The 12,755-nt window shown below is 41.7% G+C and overlaps 1 protein-coding gene across 3 annotated transcripts in view; it reads right to left on the bottom strand.

Annotated features, from left to right (window-relative positions):
* Nucleotides 1–4,221: 4,221 nt before the first annotated feature.
* Nucleotides 4,222–12,755, bottom strand: part of LOC129170695 (ankyrin repeat and fibronectin type-III domain-containing protein 1) — a 179,852-nt gene continuing 171,318 nt past the window's right edge. For all 3 annotated transcript variants that reach the window (XM_054758550.1, XM_054758543.1, XM_054758533.1), the window contains 10 exons: nt 12,019–12,151; nt 11,809–11,928; nt 11,518–11,733; nt 10,257–10,423; nt 10,039–10,189; nt 8,568–8,736; nt 8,329–8,495; nt 8,054–8,261; nt 7,271–7,983; nt 4,222–6,609 (listed from right to left, as the gene is read on the bottom strand). In XM_054758550.1, coding sequence (XP_054614525.1) covers nt 6,313–6,609; nt 7,271–7,983; nt 8,054–8,261; nt 8,329–8,495; nt 8,568–8,736; nt 10,039–10,189; nt 10,257–10,423; nt 11,518–11,733; nt 11,809–11,928; nt 12,019–12,151 — 2,341 coding nt within the window. In that variant the 3' untranslated portion in view covers nt 4,222–6,312. The remainder of the gene's footprint in view (nt 6,610–7,270; nt 7,984–8,053; nt 8,262–8,328; nt 8,496–8,567; nt 8,737–10,038; nt 10,190–10,256; nt 10,424–11,517; nt 11,734–11,808; nt 11,929–12,018; nt 12,152–12,755) is intronic.

Here is a 12,755-nt window from a genome sequence, read left to right as displayed (position 1 = left end):
CTATAAAATAGAAACCGTATACCGAATAATAAACATGTGTATAAATATATTTAGCTAGATGAGAGGGTGAAAATATTAGAATGTGCATGATGCACCACTGCACGGCCACAATAATAAACATGTCGTGAAACTGAGCACCATTATGTTTGCAAAGCAAGATTTTTTTTTATATTGGGCCTCACTGGATGTGTACTCCAAGTGTACCTAATATTTTGGGTGCCAATTGCATCTTCCCACCGCATGCAGTTGCTGACTAAATGTGTCTTTTTGATGATAGTGCGTGTATTGTGATGAGTCACAGGAGCTGAGCGTGCTTCCCTTGACTGGCATGAATGACACTATTCAAGGTGTTTTTAGAAGGTTGTCTTTATAGCTGCTCAGATATATGCCAGCCGGTTATATTTAGCTCGGGTCCTTCGGGAGTCAGAAGGTTTAAAATTAGGAGGTGCCAGAATTCCAGTACAATTCTTAAGTTACTGTCAATAAACAGCAAAAGCTGCTCTTAAAGGCGTAGTGTGTTGCAAAGGACGCCTGCATGTGTATGTGTGTGTGAGACAAGCTGCTGCAGAGAGTGTTTGTCTTTGTCTCTGTACAGGACAAAAGTGTAAATCTTTTCAAGCTGCATGTCTTTATGCATCAACATGCGTGCGTTTGTGTGCACATTAGTGTCCGTAGGATCTGTTGACAGGGAAGCACGCAACGTTTTATTTGCTCGGGAGCTGAGAAAACATGTGGCGCTAGCAAGGCGAGCGCTGTGATACGAGCCTGCTGAAAGCAAGCTGGCCGAGCTGAGGACTCAAGCCTGGGATCAACGTTCAGCTGCATATTTTAGAACATGCCATCACAGCATAGCGGAGCAACACGCACGTGCCAACATGCAGCATCATCTCCGAGCAGCCGCATTTCATTTTCAAGCTAGTGTGACAGCACATGTGAAGGTTGACATTTTCAGTGGGCCTGAATGGAGCAAGATAATATGCTAGATTTTGCATTCAAAATCAATCGGAGTCTTGCAACCAAACTCCTAACTTTTCATAATATTGAATTGTGACGTGCATCATTTGGTGTTTGACTTCAGCTTTATTGGTCGTTTTTGGTGGAATACTATTTAAAACGAATTTAAAATGAGTTATTACTACAAAAAGTTCCAAAACAGCAATTGGTGAGGAAATGACAAAAAATATGCACCAAAATGACCTCAGCTTGCATGGACATTTTACCGAAGAAAGTTTTGCATCATTCAAAATCAATAGCTGGCATGTGCTGACAGCTTAGACCCGAGCTACTTCAAAATCAGTAGACCTCTTCCTCTGACATGGAACAGCAATCCCTCAAAACAGCTTGAAAACAGTGGTACCTTGGTTACCATCCGCCCTGGTTAGCACGTTTTTCGGTTAACATCCCAAATTTTTGCTAAAATTTTGCCTTGCCTTGGTCTCTTTGGTTAGAGTCTTTTTTGGTTTTCGGACCTTCTGGAACGGATTAAGGACGTTAACCAAGGCACTGCTGTAATTCTAAATGTTAAAGAGGTGACCAATGACCTCAGGAAACAGTTTGGTGTCACATATTCAAAATTAATAGATCCCTCACTGTGACGTGTACGAAATTTGAAAATTTGTTGAAAATTGGAAATAAATGATCATGGTCACACTCATTTGGCCTTATTTTGGCATCACGTATTGAAAACCAAAATGTCTCTTGCTCTGACATGTTGCAACACATGTTCAAAATCAATGCCTAATATCCTGCACTAACATGTAAGAGAAGAAAGTCTTAAAAAAAAATTCTTAAAAGAAAGAACGTCTGGTTAAGAAAAGAAAGCACACATAAAAAATGTCAATCTGGGATTAAACACCGCACAAATCTGACCGAAAATGATATGATCATGATCTTTTTGAGAAGCTTGAAGTTTTGCATTTCGTACCTGGGCCTTCAGTGAAAACTTAACCAACCCAATCCACCTCTTAATACCACCAATATCATGTCACAATTATACAAACTATCAATAACATACTAAAGCGCAATATAACAATATGTTACAAGGCATTACAGAATTGGAGATGAATACCAAACCAAGTCAACCCTTGATCATCAAATACATTGTGTCTTTACACTAAAACATCATCTGGAGCAGTTCAAAATCAATATTTATCGAATAGCATGACAAAAATATTTGAAAAAGACATCAAATATATCACAGTCACCACTCAGTGCAGCACAGGTGTGGTAGACTTCCAGTGGAAGTGGCAAGCAAACGCCTTCCTAGGGCGACTTCTATATAAAACACATAATCTCACTTATTTGTTCATATAACCCACACAGAACAATGAACTACACCGTGTCTGTCGCCTGTCTTTGTGTAGCAACAGGATCAATTCAGCGCTGCACTGTTCATGTGATGACACGTTCAAGCGCACTGGCAACCTTGAGTGTTAGGCATAGGCTTTTAGACATCAAAAATGCTAATGTTAATGTTAATGTACGCCTGATAGCCGGCCTTGTGCGGCGAATCTGAAATCTGATAAAAGAAACCGCCCCATTGCTAATAGTGTTTCAATGACATCGGCCAAAACTCTTGACACGGCAACACATAGAAGCTGAAGAAAAAAAACAAACATATACAGTACATGTGGAAGCAGTGCAGGCAAGAGGCTCGCTACGAAATGAAGATACTAGACTGTTGGGAATAAATTAATACGATTTCATGGAACAAATACCATCATTTAAGTTGTAAATGTAGGTCAGTGTTTCTGATAGTGTTTAGGCCAGCAGAGAAGGCTTTGCTGGCTCTGGCAGCACACCACTGTGGGAATGAAACTTGATACCCAAGCTGTACATGGACTACTCTAAAGTAAAACCAAGTTTCATCGCTATAGCATTGTCAAACATGAACTATAATGCAATTAGCTTAGCCATTTAGCACTATGGTTAACTTTCAAAATCACTAGGTTTCTTGATTGGACTTTAAAAAAAAAAAAAAAAGGGTGCAGCAAGAAAAAGTGCATGAGGACGGTCAGTGGACAATGCTAACATTCATTGTCCTTCTGGAGGCTTCCATGTGCTCATTTGTACCTCTGCATGCAGCTGCCCTCCATTCGCTTTTCATCGACTGTGTGTGTGAGGTCATTGCAAGGAGTGTGTGTGTGTGTGTGTGTGTGTGAGTGTGTGTATGTGAGTGCGTCACACAGAGCGAAAGTGAAGCAAAATAAGCTCCAGAGAAAATGTGATGCACTTATGGAGCCTTGCCAAACAGAGTTTAACAACAGGTGGCGCTCCCTTCTCAAACAGGAAGTGTTCACAGAAACAACACAAAGCCGGATGCTTTTATTTTTTTTGTCATAGTCATTTATTGTTCAATAAAAATAGATTTTACAAAAAGTGACGCGACGTCTCCTTCATGACTCTCCCAACAGCTCTGTGTAAACAAACCAACAATGTCCTTGTCTGTTCACCTTCCTGCTCTCTGACATTCAACACTCTTGCATGTCTATTATATACATGGTTCACCTTTTTCTTTAAAAAAACAACACTTTAAACAACATTAAGTCAAAGAAAAAGCTAAGCGCTAACACAGCCATTGTTAAAACCTAGAACACATTTTCATACAGCAGATGCACCTTTGAAGGGAAGTCAACTTTGTAAACACGAGGTCACCACGGCAACCAAGGGTGGCGACATCGGCGTTCCTCCAACTCGCTTTGCGCTACAATTATTTCGAACACGGAAAATGTCTTCAAAATAAATAACTGAGTGAGAAGTGTCCTCTTTTGGAATGTTGTTGGGTAAAATCTCCTCCCATTTAAATAGTTCACATTAAAAAAAAAAAAAAGTTATGTAGCTTCTGAAAAGAAAAGCACCTCTGTCAAGTTAACCCTTAAGCGATTGTTTATAAATGTCATCTTTGTCATAAATGTCATCTCACAAAAACTGACACATTTGCTCCTCGTGACCAAAAATATCCCACTAATCTTACATTTATCTGAACATAAACTAATGCAGCCCTTTATTGTACAGCTCTCATTTCAGACTCATGAATTCAGGTCAGATGGTGCTACTGTTTCCCATTCAAAGCATGCAGCAAAATGTGTCACCTTTTACTACTGAAAGGAATGACTTGGCTTTATATGTGTATATATATATATATATATATATATATATATATATATATATATATATATATATATATATATATATATATATATATATAGTACATGTGTGGCTTTACTTTAACTTTGTTTTTTGTTAATCACACAAATCAATGGTACTTTAATTTCATTTTTACAGCAGTTTTTGGGAAGGTGACAATTTCTGGCCCAAGCATTTTTGGACCTAGAGTGTGAATCTTTTCGTTTTGAGACATGATTGTTGCTACCGATCATGGATCCATCTCAGCGCCTAATAGCTATAAGAATAATAACCAAATACCATTTCAAAATTCATTTTTAAAGTGTGTAATGTGTAAAAAATATTTCTATATAATATTTTTACAGTAGTTTTTAGGAAGGTGACACTGGCCCAAGGATGCAGAGTGTGAGTTTTTTTGTTTTGACACAATCATTGATCCATCTCAGGGCCTAATAATAACATATAATATATTAATAAAACAATAATTAATTAAACAATAACAATACATTTCTATAGCGCCTGTCCTAATAGTACTACTACTACTCCTACTACTAGTAATAATAAGCAAATTAAATACCATTTGAAAATGTATTATTTTGAAACTTTTTGGTTTTCAATAAAAAAATCAATGGCGTTCTGTAAAGATACTGACCTTTAAAGGGTTAAAGAAAATACAATTCATGTTTGCTATGTACTATGGTAGTAGTTTTAAAGTAGTATAAAACTACATACAACTGTTTACAGTAAAGTCTTTTTAAAAGTGAGTAAAAATATGATTAGCCCTATACAGTGCTACCTTGGTTAGCGCGTTTGGCAGTTAACATCCATTACATTTCATTTCATTTTCAACAACAAATCATAGGCATTAAACTTATCGGAGCATGTTCACAGCAGGGAGTCAAACATAGCACACGTATCCTTGCTGGCGCATTTCCGCGACATCATGGTTGTTTTGTTTTTTTCATTTTCTATATTGAATGGGAAGGTACGTGTTTATTGGTTCTAGAACGGCGATATTTAGTTTGATATATTTTTTTACATTTTTGCAGCAGAATTATGTGTTTATTTTGTGTTATTTTGTTAATTGATGGTTTTGCGTTTTTTTTGCCCAACAAAACTAGGTAAAAGTGATGCTAAATGTTCAGTTGTCCATTCATTTGTCCATCCATCCTTCCATTTTCTATGCCGCTTATCCTTACGCTGGGGTATGCTGGAGCCTATCCCAGCTGACTTTGGGCGAGAAGCGGGGTACACCAATGGCAGGGCACATATAGACAAACAACCATTCACACTCACATTCATACCTATGGACCATTTAGAGTCTCCAATGAACCTAACATGTTTGTGGAATGTGGGAGGAAACCGGAAAACGCACGCACGGGGAGAACATGCAAACTCCACACAGAGATGCCCAAGCGGAGATTGGAACCCAAGTCTTCCAGATCTCCTGACTGTGTGGCCAACATGCTAACCACTCAGCCAATGTGCGGCCCTTTCATTTGTCATTTGTAATTATTTTTGCATAATTTTCTGCATGCAAAACTATAATTATTGTCGATAAAATGTGTTTTCAGTTAAACTTTTTTGGTGTCTGGAACGGATTAATTGGATTTACATTATTTTCTGTGGGAAAATTTGCCTTGGTTAGAGTCCGTTTCGGTTAGAGTTGGAACTTCTGGAACCGATTTATGATGTTAACCAAGGCACCACTGTATTGCATTTTTACAGCAGTTTTTGGGAAGCTGACATTTTTGGTCATTAGGGTCAAATGTGAGTGAATTTTAAGGATCTCCTAAGGGTTAATCTTCAAGCATTCCCGGTGCATTGTGGGCAATATCAAAAACAGCAAAAACACTGAACTTCTTTAGCACAGCATATCAACAGCAACTTAAAAAGAGCACAATTGTTGGAAGATGAACATGCTTTGTTCCTCCTCATTACAAACACAAAAGTATTGCTTGTCAAATTTGCTGGTTTGTTATTTCTACAAGACGGAACGTTAGAGCTACAGTGTGTTGACATTGATGCGCTATATCCCCACAAGGCCGACTGCAGGTCTTCAGTGGAAGCCAAGACGGCAGCCGGGGATAGATGTTGCAGCTTTTTAGCACATGATGACAAGCATTTTCATGTTTTTATTCATGTCCAGGAAAAAGTCTTTTTAAATATTAAGAGTAACGTAGTGCGTCACACTGTGGTGCCTCGGCTGTGTTTGTGTGCAAGCGGCGAATACTCCTTAATGCGCACACACAACTTACCCCTCAGCCAGGGGTTTTGCAGCTCCAGGGGGCAGAAGTCGTCCTGCAGCCACTTTTCCCTCTCGTCCACCACCAGCACCAGGCCAAAGTGCTTCAACTGTTCAGGGCCGTAGTAGGCGTCCTGCTCTTGATCGCCGCCACCCAGCATCCGCCGAGACACGAGGTTCATCTCCTGTACCACCAGCTGGACCATTTCCCCCGCAGACGTGCACGGCGTCACGCAGAGCTGCGGCATAAAGAAGACATCATTCAATTGTGCATGGAAGCATCTTGATGCTATCTTGTGTGCTTTTTCTTTGGCTTTTTTGTGTGCACACTGTTTCACAAGAGTATGAGTGATGACATGAAGGGGGGGAAAAAAGGCACTCTACTCTAAATATTGCCAAGTTTTTTATTAAGGTTTATTAACACTAAACGGCCAAGACTGACCAGTGGCTGATTGGTTGGAGCACCCCTATAATATATAATTCATACATTTAAAAATGTCATTTGAGTACTGCGAAAAGTACTATAGAAATATGATGTTATCACTGACGATAGCGGTAGAAAAATATGTAAATAACAGATTGTTGGAGGGATGCTAGTCTGCTACGTGTCCTTGAACAAGGCATCAAACAACCACAGGTGCACAACACTGCTGCACCACCCATCCATCCATCCATCCATCCATCCATCCATCCATCCATCCATCCATTTTCTATGCCGCATATCCCCATTAGGGTCGCGGGGTATGCTGGAGCCTATCCCAGCTGACTTCGGGCGAGAGGCGGGGTACACCCTGGACTGGTCGCCAGCCAATCGCAGTGCTGCACCACCTAACTCTGTTAAAACAAAAACAAAAAAAGTAAAATGCATGTTAAAAGAGAATTATATTTTAAAAACTGCACCTTGACACTGGTCTCCTTGGGGAGGCCCGTGCAGTACTGGGGGTACACTCTGAGCGTGGCGTGGGAGCCCTTCCTGTGGGCAGCCGGCACTGGTGACGAGAGCTGCTGGGTGCCGCTGTCCTCTGACAGTGTTCGAGCAGGCGGGCGCCTTGCTGGGCCACGTTCGCCCGAGCAGCAGCGGTCGACTGAGGAGGGCCTGTGCCAGCGTTGCTGCGGTGAGGTGGTGGGCGAAGTGGCATGGTGGGGGTACAACTGGTGGCTGGCGGAGGTAGCCGAGGGGAACTCCAGGCTACTGGTGCGCACACAGAAGGCCTGTCGCTTCTCTGTGATATGTAACAACTCAATTTGCCTGCTTGGCAGGATGAAGTCGCTGTCAAAAAGCTCAGGCGGACCCCCTCGCCGTCGCTCGCTCCCGCAATGAACGCCACCCCCACACCGCCCGAGGTCCCGCCCGCGCTGTGGCTCTGAGGCCTGCAAGACGTCTGGAGTGGAGTCCCTCAGAGCACCGCTTCCTCGTCCGCCTCTACTGCTTCCTGAGCCGCTGCCATCGCTGCGCAGGAAGCCGCGGGGCTCCAGGGGCGCCGAGGTGGAGAGTGGTGATGGGGGCAGGAGGTCCAGCTCGCGGGGGCTCTGGGCTCGACTGGAGTCGTAGTCACTGTCGGTGGTGAGGAAGACCTCAGAGGAGCCCTCCTCGTCTGACAATCCTGCAAAATCTGAACAATGCAACTTTTTAATCAACTGGAACAGACTTATAATGTAAATGCATCCAATTTGGGGTCCGACCTGAGTGCTTGCGGCAAGGTTCTGGTGACGGCAACGGGGAGGGCATGAAGTCAGGCTGTGATGATGTAGAGGGAGGCTTCTCAGGCAGCACCTCTGTGGAGAAGTCAATCAAGCCACTAATGGAGATGCCTCCTGTTGGCTGTTTGTAGCGAGCATACTGTAAGGCCTCCATGATCCACCTCGCGTCCCGCCACACCTCCTCCATTTGCTGTCAAAAACAACATTCATTAATCCAAATCCATACATAAGGAACATGTTGTGGCTGTGCTGCACACCTGAATGTGCTCTTGGAGCTGCAGGTGCTTCTTCTTTGCAGCAAGGAGCTCCTCTTCAGAAAAGGCCTCCCTCATAGCCTGCTGGGACATGAGAGACTCCAGCTCCAGCAGGGCGGACACACGGCAGTACTGGCCGATGAAACTGGGGCAGTAGGCGTTAAAATGAACTGGCGGGAGAGAGGAGATGGTTAAATGACATAAACTCCACGTTTGTAACGTTTTGTTGTTGTATGGCTCACCTAGTTCAAAGATCTGCAGGGGCAGCGTGAAGAAGCCAGAGCGGGGAGAGTAGGGATTATTCTGCCCAGGAGCCGTACACACTTCATCTGAAGGAGGCAGGAGGAGAAGGAAGGACACTTTTTCACCAAACTCCAACACTTCCTGGGTGTAGATTCGGAAGTCCTGTGCCTGGAAACATACAGAGTGGTGGATCAACACTTTAACAACCAGGTGTACAGTAATGGTTCAAAATAATGGAACACACATCTTAATCAAAACTGTTAGTGCCCCCTGAATCTCAATTATTCATCTTTTCAAGACATTCTGGACAATTCCATGCGTCCAACTTCGTGAGAACAGCTGGGCAAGGTTCATAAAATCATGCTTGGATAAGTTAGGTTTGAAGGAACCCAATGAAACAGGGATGAACCAGGACAGAGATAGACAGCTAGCAGACCCTCTCTCACCAAGGTTCTCACGTACACACGCACACACACACGCGCACACACACAAACTCCAGAATGTCGCAGCTTTTCCCAAAAGTGAAAGATATTGCGGCCACAAAATGGGTCCATACTTGCTTCAAATTTTATAATTTAGAATATTTTGTAATTAATATTATTATTGTTTAATTCATATTTTAAATATTCATATTTTTATTAGAAAATAACAATAATAAATATAAACAAATACAAAAATAACAATATTTTAAATAATTGTAATTTATCAATTGTTATTTGGCCACTTAGTAATTTTTAAAATATACTTAAAAAAAATGTAGGAAATTCTAACATCTACCTATTTACTAACAAATGAATATATTTGATTAAAAACAATAAAATTTTTTGTTAAATCACACTTTTAGCCATTACATAATCGACAAATGTCCCAATCATATTCGTAATATTTTTGTAATATAATTAAAATATTATACATATTAAATTCATACATGCAATTAAAATACAGTAAATGTTGTATATACATACATATATAATATATACAATAATTATATACATATTGATAAAAATAATAAATGTATTATTAACAATAATAATCATCAAAACAATTCATCATCATTAATGAAACATTTTTGAATACAAACATAATTTTAGCTGTTCCACAATAGCCAGGTGTCCCAATACGTCTGTCCAAACAGTGTACCATTACAGAGTCAGTGGTAAATGACTAATCCACGTAGTACACATACGGAAAACATGCACATGTACTCCAAGATGCATGCTTGTCAACTTGGAGTCTGGTCATTTCCTGTTGGTAGACTTTGTATTGGGAAATAGACAACGAATACCAATTTATGGGAATTTCAGACCACTTACAGAAATCATGGGAGTTAGTGGTCTAACCAGAAATGGCCAAAACCCTCACTGGAATAAAGTTTAGCGCTCCATGGTTGAAATAGTTTCAGACAATAAATGCTAATGTGCATTGTCACGAACAGAGACGAGAGACCACACAGTTCGGCCTGGTTCTGACCTTGTTGCCGGGGACATTGATGTGGGCCATCAGATCCTTGATTGCGCCACGCAGGTCATGGAGGAGGTGATGTGGACCGCTCTGCAGGCTGGAGTCTGTTTCCATGGGCTCCTCTAGGGAGCTGAGGGCCTGCAGCCACTGCCACTCCTCCCTGAAATAACACACTTGAAATAGCGGGAGATCCTTTTTCTTTGTGATACATCACAAAGAATGCCAACCTGGAGACATTGTTGTTGTCCCGTATCTTGGTGTGACAAAGGACGTTTGGGAGCTTCTGCGGCACCAGCGCTCTGATCTGCTCCACTGATGTACACAGCTTCAAATATCCCAGGTACAAGCCAGGAGACAAGAGCTTCCTGCTTCGTCTGTGATAAGCAAGCTTCTCCTGTGTGCAGAAACAAAGAATGCTCTGTTGTTTTCCCTCCAGTAGCTCTGATATGTTGAAAGCCAACATAGCAAAAAAACGACCCCATTGAGCATTTTGCTGTATTTCACGATACAGTTTGGTCGTAATGGAGCAAAAAAGAAATATTTTAGTGTACTGCGGTTTACCCAAAGGGGAATGGTCTGCCATTGTTTTGGAACCACAAGGACAAACCTACTTATACTGGAGACAATACAGGATGTGCAACAATGTTTAATATGCTCTACAAACAAAATAAATCAGAGGATTGCTTCCAGATTGAATAATTTAGTAGCAAGGCTATCATAAACTAATTTAACTGTCATTTCAAACTGCCTGACTGAGCAACTTTGAAGTAGAAGGATGTGGGACGATGATTATGATTACTCCTACTAACACTGCATACGATTTAAACACAAGGCAATGGAAAGTTCTTAAAGCAGGGTGTCCAAAGTGCAGCACAGGGGCAATTTGCATCCCGTGGATCATTTTGTTAGTGCCCTAGATCAGAAAAAGTTGCTACAAATCGCAGTAATCCATCCACCCTTTTTCTGTACTGTATTTTCTGTCCTCACTAGGGTCACAGGTATGCTGGAGCCTATTATAACAGTAATACTATAAAGAAAATCTTTAAATGTATTTAACAGTGGGGCAAGGGGCTCTTTTTTTAGTGTTACAAGATATCGCACTAACACAAGCTATAGGCTGATCTTTCAGTGCTGCTTAACATAACTTGTCCACCTTTGGTTTGATTTAGTGTATTTAATAAACAAAAAGGTAAACAATATCAATGTATCCCTCCCACCTTTTTAAAATGTTTTGAAGGTTTGGACACCGCTGTCTTGTAAAACTCACTATGAAACATAGTAATAATTCAAAATATAAAGGGTTCCCTAAGCGATTTGCTGTCTTTGACTGTCTTGGTCCCTGCAAAAAGATTCAGCAAATACACCTGATATAAACCACAAGCCCTCCGATTCCGATGTAAACCAGCCTGTATGCAAAACAAAAGCACCAATAACCCGTTTTCCAAAATACAACTCTATTCCCATCAGAGCATTCCTGTTAGCACGTACATGCAGCGTAATGAGGAGCATGTCCAGAGCGGTGGGCTCCTCTGGGGAGGAAATAGACTTGCGTTGTAGCTGCAGTTTGCAAAGCTGCATCCAGCGTACGCCGTCTAGGTTTGGAGACACGCTCATATCCTTCAGGAGCACAAGCAGGGCGTTCCCGTGCTTGTCTTTGATTGGCTCAAAATACACCTGACCCAGGTCCTGCGTTCCCAGCATGCTCTAAGGGAGGTAACAACATCATAAATACATTGCCACCCAATTCAGTTCCATGGTGAGCATAATTTGGAGTCCTACCTGGAGGTGAGAGATAGCTTGTAGCATCTTGAGGCGTGTCTGCAGAGTGCAGGAACAAGACGACTGGGTGGGATTGAGACACTGCTGCAGCCAGGCAATCTCTTCCCACAAGTAGGACACCTGGACCAAATAGCCAAAACACAGACAATGTTGAATTTCAAAAAGTCATAACTAACCTTCTGTAGTCCGGGTGCTTATACAGTAGTCTACCTTTGTAAACCAGAGGAAGTCCTGCATCAGAGAACTGGAGTAGGAATCCTCAACCTCCACGATGGGAATCTGGTCCTCGGGGGTCACCAAGACACTGTCATCTCTGTAGAATATGGACGTCAGATATAATCCTCTGGAAACAAACAAACACACTACGTTATACACAAAAGTGATGTAAATACCAAACATCAAAACTAAGGTTGTGCTTCAATCTCCGTACACTGTGTACTTCGTTTTTTGGGGTGCGAATTTTAACAATGTAGTGCCATCTCAAATTGATTACAGTTGTTGAGCACTTAGCGGAAACAACAACACGTAGCCAAGATGGCGATGATTGAGGGTGGTTAGGATGCATCATTGCACACATCCGGGTAGTTACAGTGCACTGCATTTTGCTGTAGTTGCTGTACAAAACCTCGGTAGTGGTTCTTTTAGAATTGGCATTCCCGCGCATTACGTAACACTGAGCGTTAAAGTCGGCTTTCAGACAGTCTCTGTGCTTTTTTTTTTTTTTTTAACTGATGACGGCTGCAAAATAACCTACAATGAAGCCAAAGAAAGTTTCAAATTTTAGCATACTGCTGTGGGGTTGTGGAGGCACAAGTGTACTATAAAGTGGTGTCTCACGCATGCGTATGATTGCATCATTTCATGAAAACAAAGATGTGTGAGCAGATGGATACAACACGAGTGCCAGAACTTTGTGGCTCTCTCCTAGCTCTTCGGCTCATCGCAGT

Source organism: Dunckerocampus dactyliophorus, chromosome 2, assembly GCF_027744805.1.
Source record: "Dunckerocampus dactyliophorus isolate RoL2022-P2 chromosome 2, RoL_Ddac_1.1, whole genome shotgun sequence".
In the NCBI taxonomy this organism is placed as follows: Eukaryota; Metazoa; Chordata; class Actinopteri; order Syngnathiformes; family Syngnathidae; genus Dunckerocampus; species Dunckerocampus dactyliophorus.
Note: the sequence above shows the minus strand (reverse complement) of the source record. Positions and strands in the feature narration are given on the sequence as shown.